The following is a 26,842-nucleotide window of genomic DNA, read 5'->3' as shown; positions in this document are numbered from 1 at the left end:
AAACACAAACCACACGCGAAGCTGCGCACGCGTCGCATCGAGTGCGCGTAATCAAGTGATAGTGAAATGAAGTTGACGGTTAGTCGATTCCTTTTTTAGCTCAGTGCAACGAAAGTATCTAAGTTTGGGTTGCGTAATTCAGATATAAGACTTATAAAGATGTTGCGAATTAAGAGCGATTTAGGTGCAGTGATGTGTTAATAATTAAGCATAACAATCGTGATAACAATAACAATGATAGATGATGGTTGTTAAGAAAGTTGACTTCTGCTAATTATTACTTTTTAAAGCAAAAGCTTTTAAAAAATATCAAAGCTTTCATTCAAAATACATTTATCTGATGCGATGTTAAGAGTGGTACAATATTACAGGTACAGTGAGTGCGTTTTCACATTTCCCCGCTGAAAACCATTTCAGGTCAACAAGTTTCATGATATTATAATGTATCATGATGACCTGATTAAAACTGAGAGGGCGCTCTTTCCACGGATAATTATTTTCTTTTGACTTTTTAGCTTTCATTATTAATGTTTAGTTTTTAGTTTGAATGTGTGTGTCAATAAATTAAGTTATTTATTTGTACACTGTTTCTTAGAAGAGACCTACGTGATAGTGTTGGTATAAATATGATTAGTTAACTTGACTTTAATATTTTATTAGGCAAAGTTTGCTAAAATGTCTTTAATCATCAGGTGAGTTTACTGCTGCTAGCAGCAGTGGTGCATGCAGCAGAAAAGGCACCTTCTAAAAGCAAACAGAAGACAGAGGATGCTAAGACAGACAAACGGGAACTAGCTGAAGGAAATGCGGCAGTTGAGAAGAGAGCTCCAGTTTTGCCTACAGGTAACTAATTTACACTTTATAAGGCTGGGTTGCACCATTTTACTTTAACTTTGACAAACGTCAAATATCTGTATTAAATAAAAAACACCGGTTATCGTCATAGTTACGGTCAAAGTTCGGTAGTGCAACTCAGCCTAACATTTGGTAATGACGCTTTATTGAATTATCGAGTATAATGCACGTAAGCTATAACTGATAACAGTGCTAAAAAGTTACAATAACAGTAAATAATTTCAATTTGCATTGTTATTAAGACATTATTTTGTGTATTTTCAGTTCCTAATGCTAAGTTTAATCATGTAAAGTTACATAACTAACAATAATGGTATAATTATTCAGAGCGAATGTTTACGATGTTTATATTGTAGAATCTGATAGATTTAGTGCATATTAAAACAATCGAAACTTTTTTTTTCTTATTTTATAAAACATACAATCCATTGGTTTTAGCTCTACCGCCAGTGACGCCGGGCATCGAATACGCTGACACCAAAGATTCGCAATCCGAAAAGTCTCCATCACAGGTAAGCAATTACTTATTGTTCAGTCAGATAAAAAGCACATGTAGCAAATATATTTGATCACTTTGGAGCTTAGTTATCAATAATTTGTTTTTATTAGAGTGTTGTCTTGTCAAGTATTTTATTTCATCTTTAATTCTTAACACCAAGTAAAGAGTCAATAAATTAATAATTCCCATGGTAAAAAAAATTATTATAAGTAGTATAAAGTGATTATGGATCAACCAAGTTCATTTGTTTTTCTATATTTACTGAACTAAACGAATTAATACGCCAAACGTCGATTAACACATAAACCTTAATTTGTTCTAATTATAAAGAACTTCTAATAAGAAAAATCAAATCGGACTCAGCCAAGTCAATATATTAGTTTATTCATCCATTATTGCTCTCGAGTTCGTCACACTCCTTTGTATAGGTTCAAAGGCATTCTCAAAGCGTAATATGAAATAATTGAATCTATGATGGCATTCAGTCCATGTTTATAATGCTAAGTTGTTCTTGACACATGTTGATAAAAAATTTAATAGATTTTTCCATTCTTCACCCACGTAACTGTCACAGAAAGTCTGTAATTCGCTTCATATGATCAAAGTCACAATAAAAGCATAAATATTAATTTTGTGACAGAAATAGTTACTTTTGCATTTATAAAATCAGTAAACTAAGGATGTAATAAACAATTTGAATTTGAATTGAATTTGACGCCAACATCAACTTTACATAAAAAATTGTTTCATCATAGTTTCATTTAACTCATCAGGTGTGATTGAAGTCAAATACCTTGTTCAAGTGCTTTGTTCTGCATAAAAAAGTGAAAAGTATTGAAGATCATGAAAGTACTTTAATATAAGTTTTTGCGTTTTAAGAATTTGAATTGCTAAAAATCGTGTTTTTAAAAGTCATTATAGTTTTAAACTTACTCATATAAAAAGCTTTTACTGACGTGATTTCTGCAGTCTCTCTTACTGAGAGTTGGTTTAATAAAACTCTTAAAGTTATAAAAATATGCTAATCTGGAGCCATAAATTTGTGCGTTAAAAGATTTAAGCGTTTTTATATGGGTGATAAAGATAGTAGAAAAAAGATAAGTACCTTTAGATATTTTGGTACAGCCTATATTACCTACTTGAAATTGTCAGCCAAATAATTTACTGAAAAAAGGGCTCGGTTCGATCTAGATTACTGTAAATTGGACCTTATTGGAAAATATCTAGTATCGCTCTAATAAAATATCTAGATCCCATATGTTTTCAAACTCTACACAATATTTTAGGGCCAACCCCAAAATTTGTCACCCCAATAACTAATGTAAAAATATTATTAAAATTGGGTTTGACATTTTATTAGACAAAAGTACAGGTTAATAAGTTTAACCAAAGAACAAGAGCTGGCACTGGTCGCAAATCAGTGATACTGATCAGACATAATGAAGCAATACAAAGGCGAATACCCAATAAAACAAGCTGTTTATCGATCGTTAAATGCTAGCACAGTAACCAATACTCTCGCGTACGATAATAATCCATCAGAGTAGAGTTTCACCTTTATCGTGCCACTTGCCCTCACGACTCTACGTCAATCCAAATCTGATCACTCGAAATCACTGGTGGGATAGTAGACCTGTCACGTTCTCGCTGACACGATGATAACAGCAAAGTAGGACCTGTGTTAGTAGTCGTGAATTTCTAGATGTACTGAAATAACGTGTCTGTGTAGTAATAGTGGTAGGGTTGAAATTTTGAAATAGCATTTACTTGGTAAGCTAAAGTGTCTTAAATATTATTATAACAAAAAAGATGCTTACGCAAATAATCTTATTACCTTGAAATTCGCGTAAACTCACACACAATGCTTTTATAATATTTCGGAAAGAAGATGAGAACGTTAATGTGCTTTGTTCTACTATCAACGACGATCTAATGAAGGTCGCGGGAAGCACCTGGACCCATATAGCACAGGACCGGTCGCTATGGAAACCCTTGGTATAGATCTTCAGACTTTGTAGTTATATAAATACTGTTCTCAGTTTGAAGAAATTCTTAGTAAGGCTTTTTAGACAAAACAATAGTAATTAAGGAGCAAAAACAGCGTTTTAATTGCCTGAATTTTATAACTATAAAGTTGTTTTAAAATCGGGTTAATTTCGCGGAGGAAGCTCCAAGTTTTGATGCGCAGTGAATCTGCACGGCGCTGGCTCATTCGGAGTTTCATTACTTCGGAACTTGCTTCTACTAGGAGGTTATTAAATTATTCTTACAAAGTCATCACTTTCAATGAAACAAAACTTACCATCCATTTATATGCTTGGAATTAAAGTTGCCGGGCGATTTACCTTTGAATGAAAAGCATATTTTATGCTTGTAATTATGTGTATTTTGTGACTGATTTTATTAAGTCAATGAATTGCGCTTTCAAAAACTATTAAGTGTTAATGTAAAGATTCAACACAGTATTACGCCTCTACAATAAAGCTATTATATTACTAGTCATTCCCAAAATATTCCTTTATTTGCGTGTCAATCCAGACCCGTAATTTTTCTTCGTTTTCCCTAAACGCACGTTCCAAAGACGGTCGATCTACATTTCCATGACCTCGAAGAATGACATCGGAACAATGCATCAACTGGCATGACGCGGGCACCTCAAAAGGAGACTTATGAGGGAAGTTTCGACCAAAAGAAATTTAATATAAAAGTTGTTGCCGCGCCTCAACTGGGCCGATAAATTTTTGTTGCGCAAAATTTTTACGGCTGCCAGTTTTATGAGCGTCGTCGTTTTTAATTTTCGCCACGGTTTGAATAGTTTCGTTTGGTCTGCAAGACGGAGTTTGATTCGACTTCAAATTAACTTTTTTTCAGTTCCTAAAGTTATCATGTCATGAATATCTTTGGATGACATTTACATGGACATAGGAACTGATTAAAGAAAATGCAGTTTGCAAAAAACAAGATTTACAAAAAAAAACGTTTTTTTTATCAAAACAAAGCTTGTTTTTCACGTCATGTAACAATTTCCAAAACAAAAACCTAATATGCTTTTCCTACTTTATTGCCTACTAGCTGACCCGGCGAACTTTGTTCCGCCTTAATGGCAATAAATAAGCAGACTTTTTTTTAATTTCGAACGGGATAAAAAGTATCCTATGTCCTTCTCCTGGCTCTAAACTACCTCCCGGACAATTTTCAGCTAAATCGGTTCAGCCGTTCTTGAGTTATAAGCGAAGTAACTTAAGGTTAGACCAGACCAACGCGTGCAGCCGGCGTGCACGATGACGATGGCGATGGCGACCAGACAGCGCGTATGAATTTGTAGCGATGTGTTCACATCAACGCGTCCTGTCATTGGTCGCGGCGATCTATGCAGCGTCTGCACGCAGCGATCAGCGATAATCGCGACATTTGACACTGTGACGTTTCTGTTTTTTAAAATTGATTTAATAAATAGTAAGTAGGATCTGTTAAAAAGTTTTTACACAATTAAAAATGAATTATTCATAACATACCACTAGTCTGACCTACTTGAATAATAAAAAAGGTTTTAGAATAAAGTATCAATATCAGAATTTATTTTTATGTAATAAACAAATTATTCTAGTTTTCTCGAGAACCTGCTTCTTCAACTTCATAAGTAAAATTGGGATATTATCTGCAGAACAAAATAATTGAGAATGTACATGTCTGCAGCTTTCTCAAAAGCCCTAGAGCAATTCTAAGTATGCCATAAATAAAAACCTAATTAGAATCATCAAACGTCTCAGTCATTAATTTAGTGCCACTAGAAACACCTAGTTGATCAAAACTGATGTCTTTTTGTATTTTTGGGTTATTATTAAAGACAAAAAAGATATTTGGACTATTATGTACTCTGTGGTTTGGGTGCATAATGTAATTTCCTTTGCCTTAAAAAAAGTAAATGTCAAGATGACTGTTGCACCAAAAATGAAAATGAAAATTGATTTTGATAGATGTTGTGTTGAGTTCTGTGTAGTTTTGTGCGATTTAACGATAAGAACGACAGTGGTAAAAGGTAATGGGGGCAAATTTTTACCCTCAAGGAAAAAGATGAATTGGTTATAATCTTACTTGCCCACAAGGATACTGTACGAGCACGTCAGCATCGACCGCGACCTACAACATGCTAGCCGACTGGCCCATGAACCCTGGACGAACGTGCACCGTAGGCACTCTACACCGACGGCACATTGGACTGGACACATTGAATTGTGTACATTATGTAAATCTTGTATATAGCAATAGCATGACAGTAATAAACCAGATATCAACCGTCCGCGTTGTGTTTCATTTCCCCCACTGAGGCCAAGAAAGCCTTAGTGCAGTCCTCCTTCCTATCAAACCTTTCTTTAAATCTAATTAAAAGGTATTGTTAGGGCTCTAGGGACTACAAACGAAGCCAGAAATATAGCTTGGTTATGAGTAACCAATACCTACTACCTATACCGCATGTAATCCTGTCTCATTCTATAATATATGGCCGCCTGAATAAACTTGAGTGAAAAAGTGTTTCCATTGTCTCAATTGCATCAAAAGCTCCAAACAAATCATTTAATTCAGTTTCCATTTTGCCGAATAGGCGTGATTGACAATATGCGTGACAGTTGTGGTGACAGTGACAACCTGCACGCGCAGTGATCGCCATCGCGGTCGCGGCAGTGTGAAACAACTTTTGCACGCGCAGTGGTCGCCATCGCCATCGCCATCGTTGCACGCGTTGGTTTGTCCGAACCTTAACACGACTTTCTTTTATATATATAGATATCTTTTCAGCTGCAATGAAAGCTTGACTGATTTTGGCAGCATAATAACAATAAAAAGCTAACAAATTCCCGTATTCCCAGCCTGAATATTGTGAAAATAAATACAAATATACACACAACATCAAGTTGCACAGTTTATTCAAACAACATGCATGTTCCGATATTTGGAGGATCCAATATACCGATACATCGTTAATCCACAAGCAAACAGAATACGATACTAGTGCGCCGAACGAATTGTATAAAACATTTGCACCCCAAAAATTTGATCAAAATAAAAACTAAAATATTTAACACGAAACAAGTTCCCAAACCCAAACCTTTGAAATGAAAATTCCTTCGTAATAAAAATGAATCGTGGTCAACAGAGAACATAGAGGATGCAACTATTCCCAAACTGCATTGCTGACTTTTGTGAGGCTAAAGAAGAATTTATAAGCCCAACGAATGGTCGCTACAAAAAGTCAAAGTCAAACTTCATTCGGCGCTCTTTTTTGCAATGTGAACGGATCACGCGGGACTTTTTTGCCAGAAACTATCAATCGAAACCTACGTTATGAATTTCTTTGTTATTCCAATTTTTGATGCGTGTGTACAAAGTTGGCTAGGAATAACGTGTACACAAGCCGCTATGGAATATACAAAAAAGATAGAGCTGGTTTAGCAAAAATATTTTGAGATTGTTTTCGATGTTCTTCAATCTAAAGTAACAAAACAATGCCTGAATTATTGTTTCTTTTTTTTTTAATATATTTCGTAATACCTCTGGTCTGCCCGATCACTCTATACAATGTATAGGGGTATGTACAACCATAAAAACATAGCGTTGCCAACTAATGACACATTCTCCAAGAACTGTTCACAATTGTCGAGGTTAAAAAGTAACAGCAATGGGAACTGGCACATAGCTACAACGTTGATAATTACTGCCAACACAATAATAAATGTTACATTACCATTTATTGTAGAAATGTGACATTATAAGTTCATGGCTTGTACACTAACCCCCTTACTAATAAAAAGTTGCACAGTTGTTGAACACTGTTTTAAAATGACATTTCCATACTAAACGTCACTTTAAAACACTGTTCAACGAGCGTGTAAGTTTTATTAGTAAGTGGGTAAGTAACAGTGCTAAATATTTTTTTATTGACAAGTCGCATCTACTTTTACCACAATAAGACTTTTAAAATATAGATTTCAATTTTAAAATTCCTTATTTGATACTTTTGTATGAGTTACACCATTCGGCATCGAGTTCTCGACCCAACTTTTACAAAGCACAAAACGCTATTCAAATAATATTATAAAATGCGAAGAGTTTATTGGGATAGGATATGTATAAATAAATCCCATTGTCAGTGGCAAACCCCTTCAATTAATTGAAATAGCTTATATTAATTTAACTTTTCCGGAAACGGATGTGTACTCCCGAATTTCAAGATGGCGATTAATTATGAGAGAATTCGCTCTGTTCTCTATTAGAATGACGTAATAGGCTAGTTGCCTAAAAAAATTTTTTTAGTCCGTAATGTTTAATATCAAAAAATATTGGACACATATATTTTTATTTGTCAATCTAACAAATAATTACATAGTTATGGTGCGTTGAAGTTGCGCACGACGTCACAACGTGCGGCATTTTTAAGCAAGCGTTGACGTCACGGGCCTCTTCTTATGAACTTTGGGGCGCTTTATCTCTTTAAATTTTCATTAGTTTGAAAAAGTGAAAAATACGTGTAGAGTATTTTTTTATAAGTTAACTGACGGACTAATTAAAACTCTTGCTTTTTGACCCAGGCAACATCCCCATTGAATTGCGTAGACATTTTTAGCCCTTTGAGTTTTACCTACTTGGCCCTTGATTACGTTTAATAAAAGTTCAGAAATGAACCGCTAGTTAAATAGACATTGGTTTTAAATTCCTCAGAAAATAGTTTTCTATTTTTTGGAGGTAATATTAGATTCTTTGTGGGATATTTACAAATTCTAGTCTCAATGATGAGACTTTTATCTCAATTTTGACCACCAAAAACGGTATTCACGTCTCTACAATAATTTCACTACAAAACTCTCCCTTATTACGTCTGAAATAAAGGTGACCTGAAGGTTCAAATAATAATTCTGATGTGCGTTCTACGTACAGGCGACAGCATATCAAGATAAATACTGTGGCATCTGTGTAGTTGCAATAAGGGCGTTTTTGCAACCAAAATGTTGCTGTCAACTGTACAAGGACGGCCATGATGGATCATGCGATCATATTATTGTTCACTCTTTCCTCAACTGTCAGACGGAGATTACAATATGACGGTTTATTAGAAAAAATAATTAGCGCAGGCTGGGTAAGGATTCTCTGAAAGGGAGGTTCAGATGCTTGATGGTTGTTACTATGATTGTGGTTATGTTGTTGATGATATTCCTATCCCCAGAACTATTAACTTGGGTTGGGTTGCGCCAATTTACTTTAACTTTGAGAAACGTCAAAAGTCTGTCAAAAAACATCCGTTATTGACACTAGAGTGCTCGCGCGGGTGACATATGTCACCCAGGGTGTAAAATTTGTAAATATTTTTTCAATGTATCGAGCTACAGTGCTGCCTTCTCATGTATTCTTCAAGCATGTATTGTCGCACATTTTAGTAGTAACGCCATCTTGCTAGACGCATCAACGTGAGTGCAAAAAACATTTAAAGTGTTTGGGTGACGCATGTCCCCCGCGCGAGCACTTGAGGAATTGTTTGATCCCCTATCGTCGCGGTTTAAAATCAAGTTTACTTTTATGTAAGCTCAAAGTTATAATATTTAACCATTTTTTAAACATTTACAATAATTATATTGTTTTATAAGCATAAACTGATGCAAGAAAGTAGTTGTTTTAGATTGTATGCAATGTAGTAATAATTACCTAGGACTATAAAATTAAAAACCAGGATTCTTCTGGGCTTGCGAGAACACCAACTAGCACAAAACTTGCCAGTATTGTGGCAAAGGACGATGTGTTTATCGCACAAAAGCAAGAAATCGAAGCACTCGTAAGCAAATCTAACAAGTGGAATAGGCGTTTTTGTCCAGATCATCAAATCATATCGTGCCCGAGTTGTGATCAAAATGTCACAGAATAAGATCAATCTATTGATTAACTTTCTAATTAGGTGATATTTTTGCCAAAATAACGGGTCAAACGACTATTTAAACTACTTTGGTCTCTTCGACTCTAAAATATTTGAAAAATATTGAAGTATTTCTTTTGGTTTATAATAAGAGTTAATGAAAGAATTTCTCACATTTTTTAAATTATTTAGTAAGAAATATAGTTGATGTTTAATATTATAAATTGTTTTACTTGTATTAAATAAGATTAGCAAAAATAAACCCATATCATAATGGGGGACATATGTCACCCGCGCGAGCACTCTAGGAGTATTTAGGGGCGCGAGCACTCTAGTGTTAAGTATGTATACATAGTTTGTGTTAAAGTTAGGTGATGTAACTCAGCCTTAGAATATGTTTAGATCCTGTCCATTAATATGTGATAAATAGTAGGTTACCTTTTAGGCCTTTTACATGTAATGTAGTATCTTCAGTTTTAATATTATCAGACATCTTCTGCACTCATTGACTTTTCAACCGACTTCAGAAAGGATTCAGTTTTTAATTCGACTGTATGTTTTTTGTCATCAAAACCTCCAATGTCAGGAGACTCAAAGCGGTAAATTTCTCAGTCAATATCCCATCCACGATTGTTGCCAATCACTCAACTAGTATATTAAAAATAAAATGATGAATGGGACAGAGAGGACTGCATTTTTGAATCACTGTCAAACAGAAAGCTTAATTACCGGAGCTCTTACCGTTATTAAAGGGCCTATAGAATAATCGACAACAATGCTCATTCCACGATTTTAATATTCTATTTTAAGAACGAAATACTTATGCTGTATTAATTTACTACCTATACTTTAAAATTCTCAACAATTAATTTGTGTAAGTTGCTCTTTCACACATAAACGTATGAACTTTTACAATAATGGTGGCGTATGGATATAATTTTTAATTGACTACTGTGTGCCTACCATGAGTTTACGTTAGGTGAGCTCGCTAGCGAATACGTCAAAAAATTCTATGAAGATTTTATTTCTTGATAGTAGCCACTAGGGGCGCTGCACAATATGTCATACATTTAAATGTCAATTTTTTACGCAGTCGCTAGCGAGCACACCTAACGTAAACTCATGGTAGGCACACTGAATTCTGACTCGATAAGTTGGTTGAACGTTTCAAATAATACTGAACACAAAAATATCTTAAAATGTACTTAAGTAGAGCTGAAATATCGCTTAAATTCTTATTAAAGTTAAATGGTTCAATCCTTTAAATCTTTCCATTGTTACAAAATAATTAGGTACACACATTACACAAAATATCAAAGCAAATAGCAAATTACAAAGATCGTTTGATCTGAACAGCCAAAATACCAGTCTAGACCCAGATCGATAGTTAGCCTTAAAGGTTCTAACCTTTATCCATTCACGAATGCCATCACATTATACAATCTAGACTCAAAGGTAGCCCTTCTTTGGAAGATGATACAAATATCGTTTTACATAGTTGTTCAGAGCATAAAGACCGCCACTGTTAGGTACTTTAAATAGAAAATGAGAAAAATTTGACATTATTACATTGTATTTACATGGCCATAATGTTCTTACATACTTGTTATTATTTAAATTCATAGTCCAAATGTTCTTAGTTGATGACTAAACTCTAAAGTTAGTTTTCCGTAAATTGTCGTCTTGCCTTTTGAATTGAATGGTCCTACGCTGCGACCTTATAGGGTTTATGTTTCTTCAGTATTCAGCAGCCTAGTCTAGCCAAATGCTATTTAATAATTTGTAGAATTCGATTGTCGATAACGATAACAAATCGAGTTGAGGTAAAAGACATTCGCCAATTGTAATTTCGACTACGAGTATATCATTTTGATCATCATCATCATCATCATTTCAGCCACAGGACGTCCACTGCTGAACATAGGCCTCCCCCAATGATCATTAAGATCATTCAGATATAAATGTTATGTGACACTCTAAATTAGTCGACTAGCTAATTCTACATTTTTGATTTGGCAAAAGCCGCTAATTATTAATCTCAAAATCCCTTCATAATCACTACACAACTACACTAAATACTATAAATAAATCTGTAAAGCAACTGGTAGTGAAATTATTCGCCTGGAAAGTGAATCGTAACATTACTTTTTACTGCTGACCTGGAATTAGCCGCGAGAGTGCCCGTTGAAATAAATGTCAAAAACAACCCTCAACTTGTTCCGTTTGATCATTTAATTTGTGATAACGAAATAAACTGCTAACACAACTACTTGACCCTCTGTCAGAAACAATGTGTGTCAAGCTAGAACCGTTCCTTGGCTAACCCCTTATTTGTGTTTTCACTTAATTTAATAAGGCATCTTTAAAGTAGACTGTTTCAAGAAAAGCAATTATATTGTTATGGTTACAAAGGATTCCACATCTAACGCACAAACGCGTGTAGGCCTTTGATGCAAATCGCGAAATTCTAACGATACAACTACTTACGCACACTTAGCAACTATTGGTAGCCACAAATTGCTACCACTTTTAATTAAATCTTTGATAAGATAGATAAACTCTACAATAAAAATAATGATGACAAGTCAATGGTCTTCAAACTCGTCTTATCTTGAATCTCATAGAGAACTGAAAAAATACTTGTCATGCATTAGCAATGGAAGTGCTGAATGATCACAAAATTACAAATTGTAAAAGCTGACTTGGCTCTAGTATATGATGTACAAAGAGTTAGAGTAGAGCACCAAACTTGGAGGTATTATTTTGATTGGACGGAGGTTTATTGCATTCTGTATAATTTATGGAAACTGACATATACTTATTTATACTTATACCATAGTGTGCGTCAGTAACCCAGTAACCCCGCGTTCCCCTGATTGCCCGCGGATCCCTACGCGTATACACCTGTCAGTTATACGTAATTGGAATGAGTTAGAAACTTTGTGCCTACATTTAACATGTTTGCTTTCACGGCTCGACTTGAAAGACCGACTTTATCAACTCTAATGGGTTAAGGGACCTGTAAACGAGAATTTAAAATGTTTCTTCATTTGGCTCGTTTAGAAGCTGTGTGGCCCTTCTGTCTGGGGGATTTAAAATTCAGTATCATTATGAAGTCGTATGGTAATTATGTAGATCTATCTTAAAAGTCTCTGTCATTAATGTTCAAAAAATACATATGTTTTTGATCCACTGAGATTCACACAATTCATCTAATCACAAAAAACATACGCTCATATAATTCCACCCCATAAAGTTGACTGAATCCACTCACCATCAATCAATCTGAGTTAACATACAGCTGGTATATTGCATTTTTTACATCGCAATATACGATTCGACTGAGAACCGCCTATTGTATGTAGTGATATATTCTCTGATATTTATGTAAGCGCTGGAACTTGAGTATTTATTAAACTGCTGAAATAAAGTGAGTGTTTACCCGATTGCATTGAGAAGGGTCATGTTTGACTTCAGTTTGGTGGTAGGTGATAAGACCTATAAGATAAAACACGATTATGTATTTTTACCAAAACTGAGCTGTGTAACTAGGTGGTGTTGTGAGGAAAAATACCGCCATTGTACTCTCTGGTAGAAGGTATATTTCCATCGCATTGCAGAATTTGTAAATGTAATATGTTTTCGTAGTCTCTAACTAAGCCAATGCTGAAAAAATCCCACTTCTGAATAGGTATGTGTATACTTCGTCTAATTACCTTACAAACAGTAGTTTTCCTACAAAGATTAGGTTACGGCTTAGATCCCCATTTTTTTCCAAAGAGTGAGTACATTCAGAGTCTTCCGCTAATAAACATTTCACGCGGCTCTTTTGATACGTAACATGTTTTCCCGAAAATTGTATTAGGTGCTAAGTAAACATCCATCTACATCTTTGGCAGTATACTATGTACAATCGACGGCACATAAAAATAAACACCGTGGCATTTTATGTTGTTGTAATAAGTTCGATTTTGCAAAAACACTGCAGTCTTATGTGCTGTCGACTGTACGAGAATAATAATAAATGAATTATTATGCTTCCGGGAATACATTTATCCTTCTTAAGTGAGAATAAGGGTGATTACAATATACTGCTACTTTGCGTGACTCGGCGCTGCATCTGCTATCCACGTTGTGCCATATTTCAAATAGTTTATCTCACATATTTTCATCAAATCCTAAATCTGACGTTTTCAGCTTAACGAGCAGAAACTAAATTCTAGGGTATGCAAAAAGCGCCCTCGTGTTTATCTAGCTATTTTCAGAAGCGATTCAACTGCGAAAAACGATCATTATAATTAATTAATATTTATGTAAGTAATTGTAGGTTAATTGATTTTTTGTGAAAGGTTAATCACAATTAACCCGAGTTGGCCAAACCCGTACGTTTTAAACTTAACTGCAACGCAGCTATTTGTCAAACCCAAAATTTTAAATTACCTTATAACTAACAGAGATGCACGTATCAAATGCCTCCCGTAGGACTTACACTGCTTTTACAACCCTGATGTACTCGTACTTTTGCTATTTGGCTACGGTTCAAATGTAACTTTAACCTTTATCTTTTAGGGCTTTTTGAGCTTGGTTCTAGTATTTTCACAATTTCCGTTTCAAGCCAATACTTTATTTTACACATAAAATTAACTTCGTAAAACTTCAATCAAAGAATGGGAGAAACTTAGTCACGATAACCATGCAAAATGAGAGCAGAATTTGTTGCACAGAGTGGTCGTGTACCGGTTACCTTGAATCACGAAAGAAATAATTGATTCTGATATTTTACTAGTCTTAAATATACGAATATGAGTGTTAATTTGATAACTAAATCCATCGCCAACCTCATCCCCCATCGCTCGCAGTTTGACTCAAAATACGAGAAATACTCATGATAGCTATCACATCCTTCATTGAGCAATATTTTTGTTCAGCACAACTTAAAATACTTACTGCTTATGTCATTTTCTTATTACCATCGATCATAATTAAACGCCATAACACACGGCTGCGCGTACGCCGCTAGTGCGCAACACATGACCGGTACCACTTTCACAGACACGCCCCGATCTGTATTTGAATTGCTCATATGTTGATACAGGGTATGCGGTAAATTGAGCCCTCAAACGTTAAAGTTTCTTAATTAGGTATCCCAGCATCTGTCGCAATCATTTTCAGTTTAGGATATCCTGTCCATAAGCAGCTAATACAAATCACTACGAATGTGCATAAACCAGTATAATTTAACTTCGCCCGCGGAATTTCAGTCTGTCAAAAAATGTCATGAAACTTAATATGAAAAGGCCACTTTAATTGAAAATAAGCTGAAGCTCAAACTAATTCTCATTTTAGGGACAGAGTCGAAAAACTTCAAAATCTTTAACAGCCTACAACCACTGGCATTGTAACAATCGGAAACTGATCAATCAATAAAAACATTTGGCATTAAATACACACTCGTGAGCATTTTGTATGGATTCTTTCATTTCTCACGACTTTAATGTTGCTTCCATACAATCGGCTTTATCCGTCTGTAAAAACCTGTATTTTTGTATTGTTTTATTGTACTTATTGCAAATGGCTAATTCTGAAGACTTAAGTATCACTTTCCTACTATGATTAGTAATCTTATAGATGTTGATTTTTTGCAAAATTACCATATTATGTGACATTTTTATATTCGAAGTTGCATGTGAAGGAAACATTATTTATAAGCACTTACTTAGTTACGAACGAAATGTTAAATTAGTGATAGTACTTGACTCAATATTATGCAACTATAGTCTACCTTTCTATTTATAAAACGACATTCTTTTTCGAAAGGTCGTCTGAAAAAGATCGATTGGTCCCTCCAAAAATTCCTAAATTATGTGACTTTATATTATGATATAAAATCACATAATGATGATATATTATGATATCTTATTAACATTACACTAAAGATCATTCTCAATTGCGAATTAAGGTCACCCTCACCCTGTACTATATTTGTCAGTCATAAATGGTAGCTCAAAAACATAATTAGATGCTAACTCCATTTATGTTAAAAGAAACTACTTACAGCTAATCAAATTAAATTCGCCCACTTATACTCGTAATAACATCAACATAGTATACGATTGTGTAACATGTAGGATGTGATTCAACCGAACCAGTTCTGGTGGACATGTCGATGAAAGTTTTTATTAACATTACACCGTTTAATTACCACACATGTATGATTCATACAACCGTGTGATCAAAGTTGAATGTAGACATCATTTACTAGCCCTACGCAATTTTATATCTGTGTCATACGACATAAACGCCCGTATTCACAAACGATACTTGCTTAAGTGAAGCAGCAAATCGAGCGCACAGCGTTGAATAGAGTTCTGTGATTGGTGCGTGTGTCAACCTATGCGCACTGTGAGACCTCATAGTAATGTTTGTGAATACGGGCGAAAGTTCACATCCTATCAATTTAATTAACATATAGGCTATAAATTTATGCCGATCTGTGACACTGAATTCCACGCGGGTGAAGCCGCGGGCGGAAAGCTAGTAAGAAATAATTACTTAATATACAGACAGATTCAATAGAACTTTAGATAAAACGGGCAAAATACCTCCACTTTTTTTCTCAGAAACAAAGAAATTCGGTGCTACGTTTCCAGCTCTGGCTCAGCTCTGTAAACATTTAACGCTTTAATAAAACCGTCTGGTTGATTTACAAAACCAGCCATTCCTCAGACTAATTGTCTTTTTGGGAGATAGAAAAGAAGTCTGCAAATAAAGCATAGTTTGTGTTAAAAAGAAAATGCATGTGCAACAAAGGGGACGTCAGTTGAAACTAATTAAAATTCAGCCCGAATCGCTCAGGAACCTCAAGAATTCTAAAGGATAAGCACGCCAGAAACAACAATTTTAATGGGAAAAAAAAATGACTGCTCTGGTATCTGGGAATTAATTGTGCAGCTTTTTGGGCAGGCTTAATTAGTGAAGTTAGAGTCCAAAGAAGTACAAGCACTACATTTTACACACTATGCCCAGGTTCCTGAATTGGGAATTACAGCTAGAGCGTAAAGTTCATACTTGATTCGAAGATGTGTTTATCTTCGCTTAAGCTCAAAATTTCAATTCAGAAACCAGAAAAAGAAAGCTCCCCTGGCTTACCTGGAAGTCTTTGAATAGACTTTGGACGCAGGTTGGCCGTAGTAAGGACGAAGGATAGTCTCTCTCTAACTTTATGTCTATCAAAATACCTAATAGTATTCTGTCTCACGAATAAAATAATAGTTAGTGGTCTGACAGACAACTATGTTAGCTTTAAAACCTTAAACTTAAGGACTTATCCCACCACACTCCCACCACTGCAACTCCTGTGTATCCAGAATCTACAGCTTGGCCTCCAATGAATCTGGAGACATTAATCCCTAAAAGCCTTAAAGTAATTATTAAAATCTTCTAAAGTGAATATAATAATAAATCACTGCAATAGGCATGTCTATTAAAATTTGTTGTATAGTCACGTGATCACGTCTAAGTCACTGAACCAATTTTAATGAATTTAGATATCAACAAGGATTGATTTTTCAAAGATTTATTGAGGGAAGGGCTAACTAAGTATTGATGGCAATGGGGAAGACTTTTTAAGAGAAATCTTGCAGTTATCCTATTACCCAGTTATGAATTTAACAAATTTTACGTTTCTAATGCTGATAAGTAAAGTGTCTATCAAGCATATGGGACGCTAGACAATCACTTTCTTCAAGGGATTTTTTAAAATATATTTTTAAAATTTAATTAGTAGCTAAGTATTGAATAAATAAACTGTTCTCTCTTAACTTTGGCGGTGCTCCAAAATACCTAGCAGCGTTTCTGTGAATTTGTCACTGGCCACCGCCAGGCGGCGCTGCGATATTAACGCGCCCTTTTATCAGCGCCTCGTCGGAATTCTAGACTGATGAATTTTGATGAATCCACTGAGAGCGCCCTCACTCAAATATATTTGACAAATTGAAAAACATATTACTGCGTCGCCCCTTTGAACTTCCCACGGCACGCTCTGTGTTATACTCAATGATTTTTTCCGTAAATTATACGTCTAATCATTCTGTTTCGTGTTCCGGTTCAGCATTTATTCGCAAATACGAATTAGCAAGTCATTTAATTTTGTCTTTTGCATTCTTAAGTTGTTTAACAGAATTTAAATTGTCTGTTTTAAAACTTGCTAAGGTAGCTTTGGCTTAGTCGATTTCCTAGTCGTCTTTCAGTATTCTAACATAAAAACCAAAATTACGGAACAAATGTTCACGGTTTTGCGGCAAGAGTCGTTTCATTGAGTTAACTACTCTCTATTACACAAAAGGGGAAATCATTGATAAACCTTTTTAAGTAACTACGCCTCTGAGATTAATATAATCATGATGGTACTAAATATCTATTGACTTTCCGTACCGCCCTAATGATATAATTAATTATCCTCTCTAATGGTTAAAAATTACACCCGAACACGAAAGAATGCTGTGCTGCGGTAATTATCCCGACTAGGGAGTAATCTCCCGGATCTTTTTCCGGATAAATCTGTCAATTTGTCCGGTTTTCTGCACAACACTCTCAAACCCGATGCAAAATACTTAATCCCTTTATTTATTAGTCAGAAGCACATATAAAATGAATCAATTAATAGAAGTCAGAAATTGTGAAACATTTCGGCTTAAATGTCACATAAATGTGTTTGAAATGTCACATTAAGTAGATGTAACAACACTTACGCAGATCATAAAACTTAACAAGTACCTACTCATATAAAACAGAAACGAATGTGAAGTACGTAGCTTGGTGAAGGGTAACGTAATTTGCCGCCGTTATGGCTCCGGGTACCCCAATAAAAACACGCCCGTTAACCAAAATTCACACGATCACTTCATGAATTACTAATGTCACTTACAAATTAGCAATGCTATGAGAATTTTCCTAACACTCTTTTTATTATCTCAAATCGAAAGTGCATTCGAAATTAGATTTCTATTCCAGATCCGGATCGCTTCGCTATGTCCCTAAATTACTTAAACGAACGACGGCATATCAAGCTTAACGATGACATATTTTTATTTAGTGGTTATGTGCAATTTTACAACAAAATAATAATAATAGCCTGCCATCTGCTGACTGAACAAAACAAAAGAAGTGCGATTCTACCTAACTGAAATCTCAATTTTTATTGAGTAGAGTCACACAACACAGCCTATAGAAGAAAATGTGCAACGATTCGCAAAAGCATTTGAATATAGACCGATATCCCTCGCAGCTATATTTAAATCAGAGGAAAATTAAGAGATCTGCCGGGCATAAAGTCAACTGTGCATTTTCGCAAACAATGATGTATTATACACCCAGCGCTATTATTCCGACGCGCAAAGAGAAAAAACGCCATATGCAAAAGCACTTGGAAAATATTTTCCATTTTCCTCCTCCTACTCGAACGACAAAGGCAAATTAAAATGGTTATAGAATGTTAAAGCATCCAAGGTGATTAATTAATTAATACCAGGAAGGATTCCCATTTGTATTGATTAAGAGCGAGCTTTCGCTTTTACAAAAGCCTTAATACTAAATAAAACAAATCCACTTCCAAGGAAACTCGTATTAATTCGTACAAAGGCACACTAAACAATATAACCCAAAGAAATTCTTCAGCGCCAAATACTCCGTTGACAAGACAGACAATACTCCAATAAACCTACATGTGTACACATACCAACATTTTCGACTTGACAAAATTACAATAAGACGATGTCGGCATTCATTAAACAGACGTAGGTTTCACCCTATCCCTTGTCATTTGCTATAGCACAAAGCAGTCTTAATTAATTTCAAACTGTACATTTGTAGTCTCCATTTAAACGATTGTTCGAGGAAAATCGTAAATTAAGCTGGATCGTTCTGTCGCATCAAAGACAGATTTGTAAGACTATTTTTATTATCAGCCGAGCCCGTATTTCCTTTTTTATCTTAGGGTGAGTACATTCTCCGCATCTGCCATCGCTATTATTTTTTAGGGTAGTCGATACGTCGATACTTTAATGTATTTTAGGCCCGTTATCGGCTGTACCGTTGGGAATTAATTGTGCCTACTAGGCAGTTATTTACAGCAAAAAAAATAACGATCCTTTAAATTCTCAAGAATTGTTTACGCAATCTTACAATCCTTCAATTAAGGAGTCCCAATGTGGGCTCATTAGAGCTTTTTTCACCCTTCCCGTTATTTCAGGTAGGTAAGTACATGAATAAAATATAATCAGATGGTCTGAGGAAATGTGGTCCGTGTAATTTGCGGTACGGAAGGCGAAAATCGCTCGAGCACTCCCTCTCAAAGATTGCGTCATAATCCCTCAGAGCGTCACGGCCTCTGCCGTGCCCGTAAACCCTGCTAGTTATTGCACTCCACCAAAAGAAATCCCCGTTCCAACGCAATTTCGGCCCGAATAGCCCCAACTTTACAACTGGGTAGGGACAATTTGGCCCTCATTGTCGACTTATAAGAGCTTTAAACGGTTATCTAGTGCGTTATAGGCTTAGTGCCAAATTTTGCATAATAAGAGCTCGTTTACTTTAATCCCTACGGTCCGCATTCGGGATTACGTGGTCACTCGATGATGTTTTAATGATACGGCTGAATGTGCATTCCTATGTCAATCATGATCATCGCTTCATTTTGGAAATAATGATTTATGCAATCAGCTCGGATGTTCCAACAATGCAGGTTACCAGTTCAAATCCCTCAAGAGGCGTTTGTGTGACGACGTAGATCAATAACGTATAGGTATTTGTACACTATTCGCTTTACGTATTATGCTCTGTATAGTTTGGATAAAAAGATTATAAGGAAATAATGGCTTGCTCTACATAACTATTCATAATTATCGTTGTTAAATTAATTGTGCACACCTTCCAACAGGTTTAAACTTAATTTACACCAGTTCCGAAACGCATAACTAAATTAGAGTTGAACTGCATCTTTAGTAATTAATTATCTTACCTGCTCTATTCAATCGTCTGCAGTCTCTGCAGTTTTATGCTTGAGCTCTTATCACAAACACCTGAGGGGTCAATATTGAATGAAAGGACCAGTCGAACGTTACTGCTAGCTTGGCTGTGAACCTAGATTTCCCTGGAGCTGGAATTATAATGCTATTAGGAACCGCAACGTGGCAATTTGTGGCGGTCTAATGTTTGCCCGATTGTTCCCGCCAGTTTTGGTCAATGTAATTTTAAAGGACTGATCTGAAATGTAATTCAAAATTGGCGTGTACGTAGATATTGAGTTTGGTCGTGATTGCTGAATTTTCGTGGTTTTTATGCCCATGTTTCGTTACTCTGCCCCTACCGGGCTATAAGATTTGCAATATTGCGGTATGGTTTCTCAGAAAATAGATAATGCCACATGTAATTATCCTATACCTAATGGCACAATCACACAGAAAAGGGGATCCTCTGATACATAAGATTACCATTGAGTACGCATAACGCCGTTATACATACACACGTATCTAAAAAAATAAAAGAAAAACGCTTTTCCTTACTTTTCTTAAATGGAAAGTCACTTTTACGCAATTGGCACACAAATCACGGAGAGGCGGTCGAAGAGCCGTATGCATAATCTAATCTCAACTTTGGACAATTTCACATTTACGAAAAAGATTCACTGCTCCCAAATTTGATACATAATTTATGTTAATACTCAGTATAAAAAATAAATGACACAAGAACCTTAATTCCTATGTTCCTTTAATAAGATAATCAAAAAGAACAATACTCGGTTTCACCTTGTACAGGAATAAGGCGTTTCGTAATAATGTAACATTTGTTTTTTTTTTCATAAATAAAATTATCATTTAATACCAAAAAGAGACAGAACAATACACGTATCTGCCTATGAATACGGATCCAAACAACGAAGTCTAAAAAGATTTCACGTCGCAAAATAAAAAGGAGACTGTACTTAATATAAGTCCCTAAAAAGCTCTGTCCATTTACATCCAGATTGATAAGGGACAATCAGCCTATACAACAATAGTTTACTACTAATAAGGGCCTATAAATAAGTGCTTAGTACTAATAAGACCCAATCAGAAAAATTACTGTAAGTTCTATAAGAAATAAAAATATTCCTTATTTATTCGACAAAAAGGTTCGATAAATATTGTTCTAAATAAAATGTATTCCACGGAATTTTTGATAATACAGCCAGATTTCCGAGTACGTAACACCCTTTAACTCACTATGTATTTTAAACACATCAAATATTTTTTAAACCTACCAGTTATGAATCACAATAGAATTCAATGAGGGCTATCGTTTTTATACTTGACAGTTGGCACCCCTGGCGATTGACAGGACCTTACTCTACAGTGGCGCCATCTTGATGAGTGCAAATGCGATAGTCCTCCTACCACTTTCGCGCTCACCAGTTGGTGCCACTGTCTTCGCTACTAGCAAGTGACAGGACCTTACTCTACAGTGGCGCTAACTGGTGAGCGCTAAAACGATAGCAAACAGTAACAAACTGTATCATTGAAATGGTACAGTGAAAAAAATATTTGAAAAAAAAAGAAAAAGAAAAAACATTGTTATTAGGGCAGGTTCATAAACAAGAATACCAATAAAGGTACCCAAATACAAAAAAAGAAATTGTCTTATATGCGATAGATTCTGTATACTTAATGATGCTATAGACCTTGTACCAGTGTACCATATAACCAGCAAGGCTACGGCCCGTTTGGCCTCACACGTCCAGCCCAAAGTTCGAGTAACGTTCCAGGTTTAGTATCCTTTGTGCGTGAAACTTATTAAAGTGATGACTCACAGTTTTCGCTATTAGGAATTCCGCAGGCGAAATTCTTGAAACCTAATTTATTGCCTATTACGGGCTAGTACTTAAATAAGCTTTGAGAAAATGTTTACTTAATGATTGTAGCTCTACAACGGCAAAATTTTGACAGTGGGCCACTTAATGGATAAGCTATTTATCAAAAGGGCCAATCTAGTTCCTACAATATAAATCTTATAATTTATGGCCCGTATTTTGGATTTCTTGAGTGGATACTTCATTATATTTGAGTGAGAAATATGAATGTGATTAAGAAATAGGAATTAAATTGAACAAAGGCTTGAGTATTGAGTGATATTTCAAAATACAAACTTTCTTGTAAAGTTTGGTACACCAAAAATTTACAAATCGCGTGACCTGTCATTGGTCGCGCGACCTGTTAAATTATTGGCCTATGATCGCGCCGGTGATGGCGATCTGCACGCATGGTCTGGTCGAAGCTTTAGTAATTTAAATGAATACATAAGAAACATCAGCTGTTGCAAGATATCTTTTTTATCTCGGCCAGATACTAAAGAAATTAGTTCACGCCGACAATCCTGGACGAGTTCCGTGACACACTCCAGCCCCGGGTGTAATATTATGACACTAATCGCCTTATCTTGCCGGTGGTGGAAGGCCCTTCGTCCGCGCCCGGCTCGCCAATGATTTTCCCGCTTCGAAATAAATTTAACAGCTACGACATTGTAAAGGTTCTATAAGAATTTTATTTAGAAATTGGAGCTATTAATAATAATAAATCAGAGTCAATATTATGCAATAACAAAGAGCACAAAGCAACTCTGCATTTACTATATTATGACTAAAATGGTTCGCTTTACATCATGCGACCATATATTTTCCCCGTTTGCCCCCTATTTCTATAAAGAGAGAATTGAATTCTATCAAGTATTATTGGAGTATTCCCACTAAAAGTTATGTCGTGATGTTTCATGGGGGTGAAATTGAAATCAAGCTATAAACATAGGCTCAGACTGAACCGCACTGCTCATAGATATGAAATGGATGAAATATAAAACTCATACAAAATATTTTATCGATAACTCGTTATTCCTTACGTTACGTTACGTGTACGTCTTTCCACATAACCAACTTCACCATTATTTCCATATTTTACAAAATTGATTTATAATCATCTTTCTTTTCTTTAGCTTTCCCTAGCCATCTATTTTTACCACTTGAATTAAAGCAATCTTTATACGAGTCTTACCAGAATACGTCTTTTTATACATTCGTAAGCCATATCCACTGATTCGGTGCTGTTTTGGTACATCATAACCCTGAAGGCAGTTTATTTCGAATGTGCCTCATCGCTTTTGGAGCGGTTGCTTTTTATTTTACACTTTGAGGTAATGTAATGTGACAGGTCAGGTCACACTTGGAATAACTTTTTTTTATGTAACTAGTCCTCTCAAGGAGTCACGACTTTTTTATATTTATTGAGCGACCCTTTTGCACCCATTCAAGGCTGAATTTACCACAGGATCTTTTAGTAGGGGCTATATAAGCTAACGTGTGTTTTATTGTAGTTGCTTTTCGGAAGCACGTACTTTTCTTCACATACAATTTGCTTCCCGCGTTACGTGGCAACAGACTATTAGTGCTATGTGTATCTACAGCTGTTTTATTACGACAACCGACTCTAAGCGCGCGTTATGTTAAAACAAAAGGTGAATTCCGCTCTCTTTTGTTTTGTTTAGTTTTCCTTAAGTACACCCGATACGATTCATTTCTGTGTCAGCGGAAAATTTCAAAGGTACAGATGAGATTTTCGTGAGACCAAGTCAGTTTGGGAACGTTCTGGTTGTGACATAAATGTACGTGGCCGAAACAAAAATGAACATTGGACCGTGAAATGGAACAAACGGGGCATAAGGCAGCGCCGGTGCCGACTTGCCCACTCTTCGGTAATTGCCTTAAAGGATCCTTTGTTTGACGACTAGGAAATGATAAGTTAAAACATTGCGATGCGTTTTAATGGAAAAACTAAAAGGCAGATTTTTTCATGTAACTAGGTAGTTGAACTTAAGCTGTTTTAGAGATCGTCAAGAACTAAAAGATTGGGCCCTAGGAATAGGCGGATAAATCGTAATGACTTGAACTGTATTTGCGCTATAAACGAAATTTAGGTCGTTGGTGATCACGTTAACAAGGGACAATGGATTAGTAAATTTATTGACTCTTGAAACCTCGGAGTTACCGAAGCGTACCCACAAAAATTTGCATAGAATTTTATCACCCTAATCCCATTACGAACGCAGCACCTCTGCGCCGTACTCTAACTTGTCTCTTGTGTTCACTAAAATAGAGTTCTTGTTACAGCAAATCTACGCGACTCCATTGCCTCAGATCGCTAAGATTTCTGACTTGCTGAGTGGACAGGGGCCTCCATTCCAGGCCGCTATAGCGAGCCATCTCTACGCGCCCGTGTCAGTCTACCAACCGAGGGTAAGTTATTACCCCATGGCATAAACATTTTTACTGCCAATAAATGCTGATAATGGTGCTTTGAACCCCGTATCCTGTAATGCAGTCGTAGTCGTAGTTCCTCCATTGATTTTCCTTATCTTGTACATTTTTATGAGCTTGCAATCTAAATCAATATTAGTTTATCTACGTCCTTCTTCCAATTCATCCTAACTTTATGACTATCATAAAACATTATTGAGATACTTACTTGTTCGTCGAATAGAGGAAAAGTCTTACGTTTTATCAATAGCCTACTCTAAAATGTGTGACAAATTCCAAGTTATTCCCAACAATAGATTCGCAAAGTTTCAAAACAGTTCAGAGGGACATTCAAAGAGCAACGAACTTTAAGCAGCATTAACTAGCGAAGCTTTCTTGTTTATCTTCTAATCTAAACAACTTTATTACAGCTCAGCGCGCCGACAACTTACCAAGTATCTAATCCGATACCATCGCAATTAGCGTACAGCGAACACAAGATATCGTACCAGCCACCACAAAACGCTATACAGTACAGCCAGCCGGTTCAATACAACCAGAAACAACAGGCCCCTAAGCAACAGAACTTTGCCAGGCCAATTAATTACCAACCTTACCAACAACAGATTTTCGTTCAACCTCAGCCAGTAGCTTATACTCAGCAGCCGCAACAAATAACATACTCTCAACAACCCCAACAAATTGCTTACTCTCAGCAACCTCAGATTCTGCAGATCCCTCAGCAAGCCTATCAGCAAATACCCCAATACCAATACCAAGTCCAGAGGCCGATACAGTACAGTCAAGATCCTGCCCCACAACAGTTTGTTCAGCAACATGCGTACAGTTTACAGCAAAACTTGGTCCAAGTCGCTCCTCAGCCAGGGATCACATATGCTCGCGAAGAAGAAATTGAAGTCCAGATTCCTCAAAAACGGCTGCAATCGCAGGAACAACGTCAAGAATCCAAGTCTGCTGAACAACAAGCACCTGCTCCTCGGAAGGTACACAAATTAAAAGTTTTTAACAGACTGTATATTATAATAACACAGTGGACTACTATTCCACTTTGTTATTCTGATATAACATTCTGTTCCAAATCTTCCTTACAGAGTCACGTCTGGATATATTCTTAAGATTCTACAGTAAATTATAACATAAGAAATTACTCAAAAATATAATTCCTCCTTCCTTCCTTGAATATTATTATACCTGTTGATTTATTGTGATTTTTAGGGGAGCATATTACTTTATAACTATCAATATCAAAACAACAAAAACATCTAACAACATATTTTTTATCTATCTATTCCAGAACTACAACTCTCAACCCCAAGGCGCGGTGAGCTACGCCAGCTTCTCGCTCAGCCAGCAACCACAGTCGTTCTCTCAGCCTGAGAGAACGCAGCCTGCACGTGCTCAGTACCAGTCGCAGCCTCAACCTCAATACCAAGCCCAGCAGCTGTACCACCAGCCTCAGCAACAGCCTCAATTACCCGCCCAATACCACATCGAAGTCCAGCCCCAATACCAAACCCAAAATACTAAACAACAAGAATCAATTGCCACTGCAGCAACTAAGTCCCTCCCTGTTAACCCTGCGAGGCAGATCGCCTACTTCAGACCAGGTCCATCTCTTCAACAAATTCAGCCTCATTACCAACACCAACCTCAGGCGTATCCCCAAGAACAGGTCCTTATTCAGAGTCCCAATCATGCTCCTCAACCTTACGCAGTAGCTCCTTCGTTCCCGCCAGTTCAGTACTTCGGAAAGTTCGCCCATTCCATATTTGGTGGTCAACAACATTAATATCAGCTAATACAGTCTTTTGCTATTGCATAAGTAATTGTAGTAAAATAAACATAGAATACGTCATATCCTTAATTTATAGACTGTATTTATAGGTAGTTAGTTAAGTAAGTTAAAATGCGCATCATTTTGAAGTAATGTAAAATTAAATGCAAAAATATTTACGAAAGTGTCGAACAAGAAGGGTGCTAAAGTAAATACTAAAATTGTGATGCCATATTTTCTTTAGTTATAAGTGTTTTTAAGTAAACATTGAAATCCAAATTATTGTTTCATTATAGAACTGAATTTACGCAACGCTTTAAGAGGGGATTATAACTCCATCCCTTGCTTTGACAGTGAATCAACATGCCACTGCACTATCAGGCCATCCTAAAACAACAGACTATCCGGAACACAACAAAGATTGTTCCTAAGTTCAAAAAATCCTTGTAAAAACTTTGGGAGCTCCGTATTTATCGG

General features: G+C 36.0%; 1 protein-coding gene across 1 annotated transcript; it reads left to right on the top strand.

The window, feature by feature from the left end:
* Window positions 1-26,622, top strand: LOC114353354 (transcription factor SPT20 homolog). Its single transcript, XM_028305326.1, has 6 exons — window positions 1-78; window positions 693-843; window positions 1,294-1,367; window positions 24,445-24,570; window positions 25,002-25,574; window positions 25,886-26,622. The coding sequence occupies exons 1-6, from the start codon at window positions 67-69 to the stop codon at window positions 26,378-26,380; spliced, it is 1,431 nt and encodes a 476-aa protein (XP_028161127.1). The 5' UTR covers window positions 1-66; the 3' UTR covers window positions 26,381-26,622.
* Window positions 26,623-26,842: the final 220 nt, after the last annotated feature.

The sequence above is a fragment of the Ostrinia furnacalis genome, unplaced genomic scaffold, assembly GCF_004193835.3.
Source record: "Ostrinia furnacalis isolate ACB-3 unplaced genomic scaffold, ASM419383v2 OfSCF0166, whole genome shotgun sequence".
Taxonomy (NCBI): domain Eukaryota; kingdom Metazoa; phylum Arthropoda; class Insecta; order Lepidoptera; family Crambidae; genus Ostrinia; species Ostrinia furnacalis.
Note: the sequence above shows the minus strand (reverse complement) of the source record. Positions and strands in the feature narration are given on the sequence as shown.

Excerpts from the sequence above, each read along its gene's own strand:
- LOC114353354 (XM_028305326.1), top strand. Across the intron at positions 844-1,293 it reads AGCTCCAGTTTTGCCTACAG|CTCTACCGCCAGTGACGCCG; the intron begins GTAACTAATTTA and ends CATTGGTTTTAG. Across the intron at positions 1,368-24,444 it reads CCGAAAAGTCTCCATCACAG|CAAATCTACGCGACTCCATT; the intron begins GTAAGCAATTAC and ends TTCTTGTTACAG.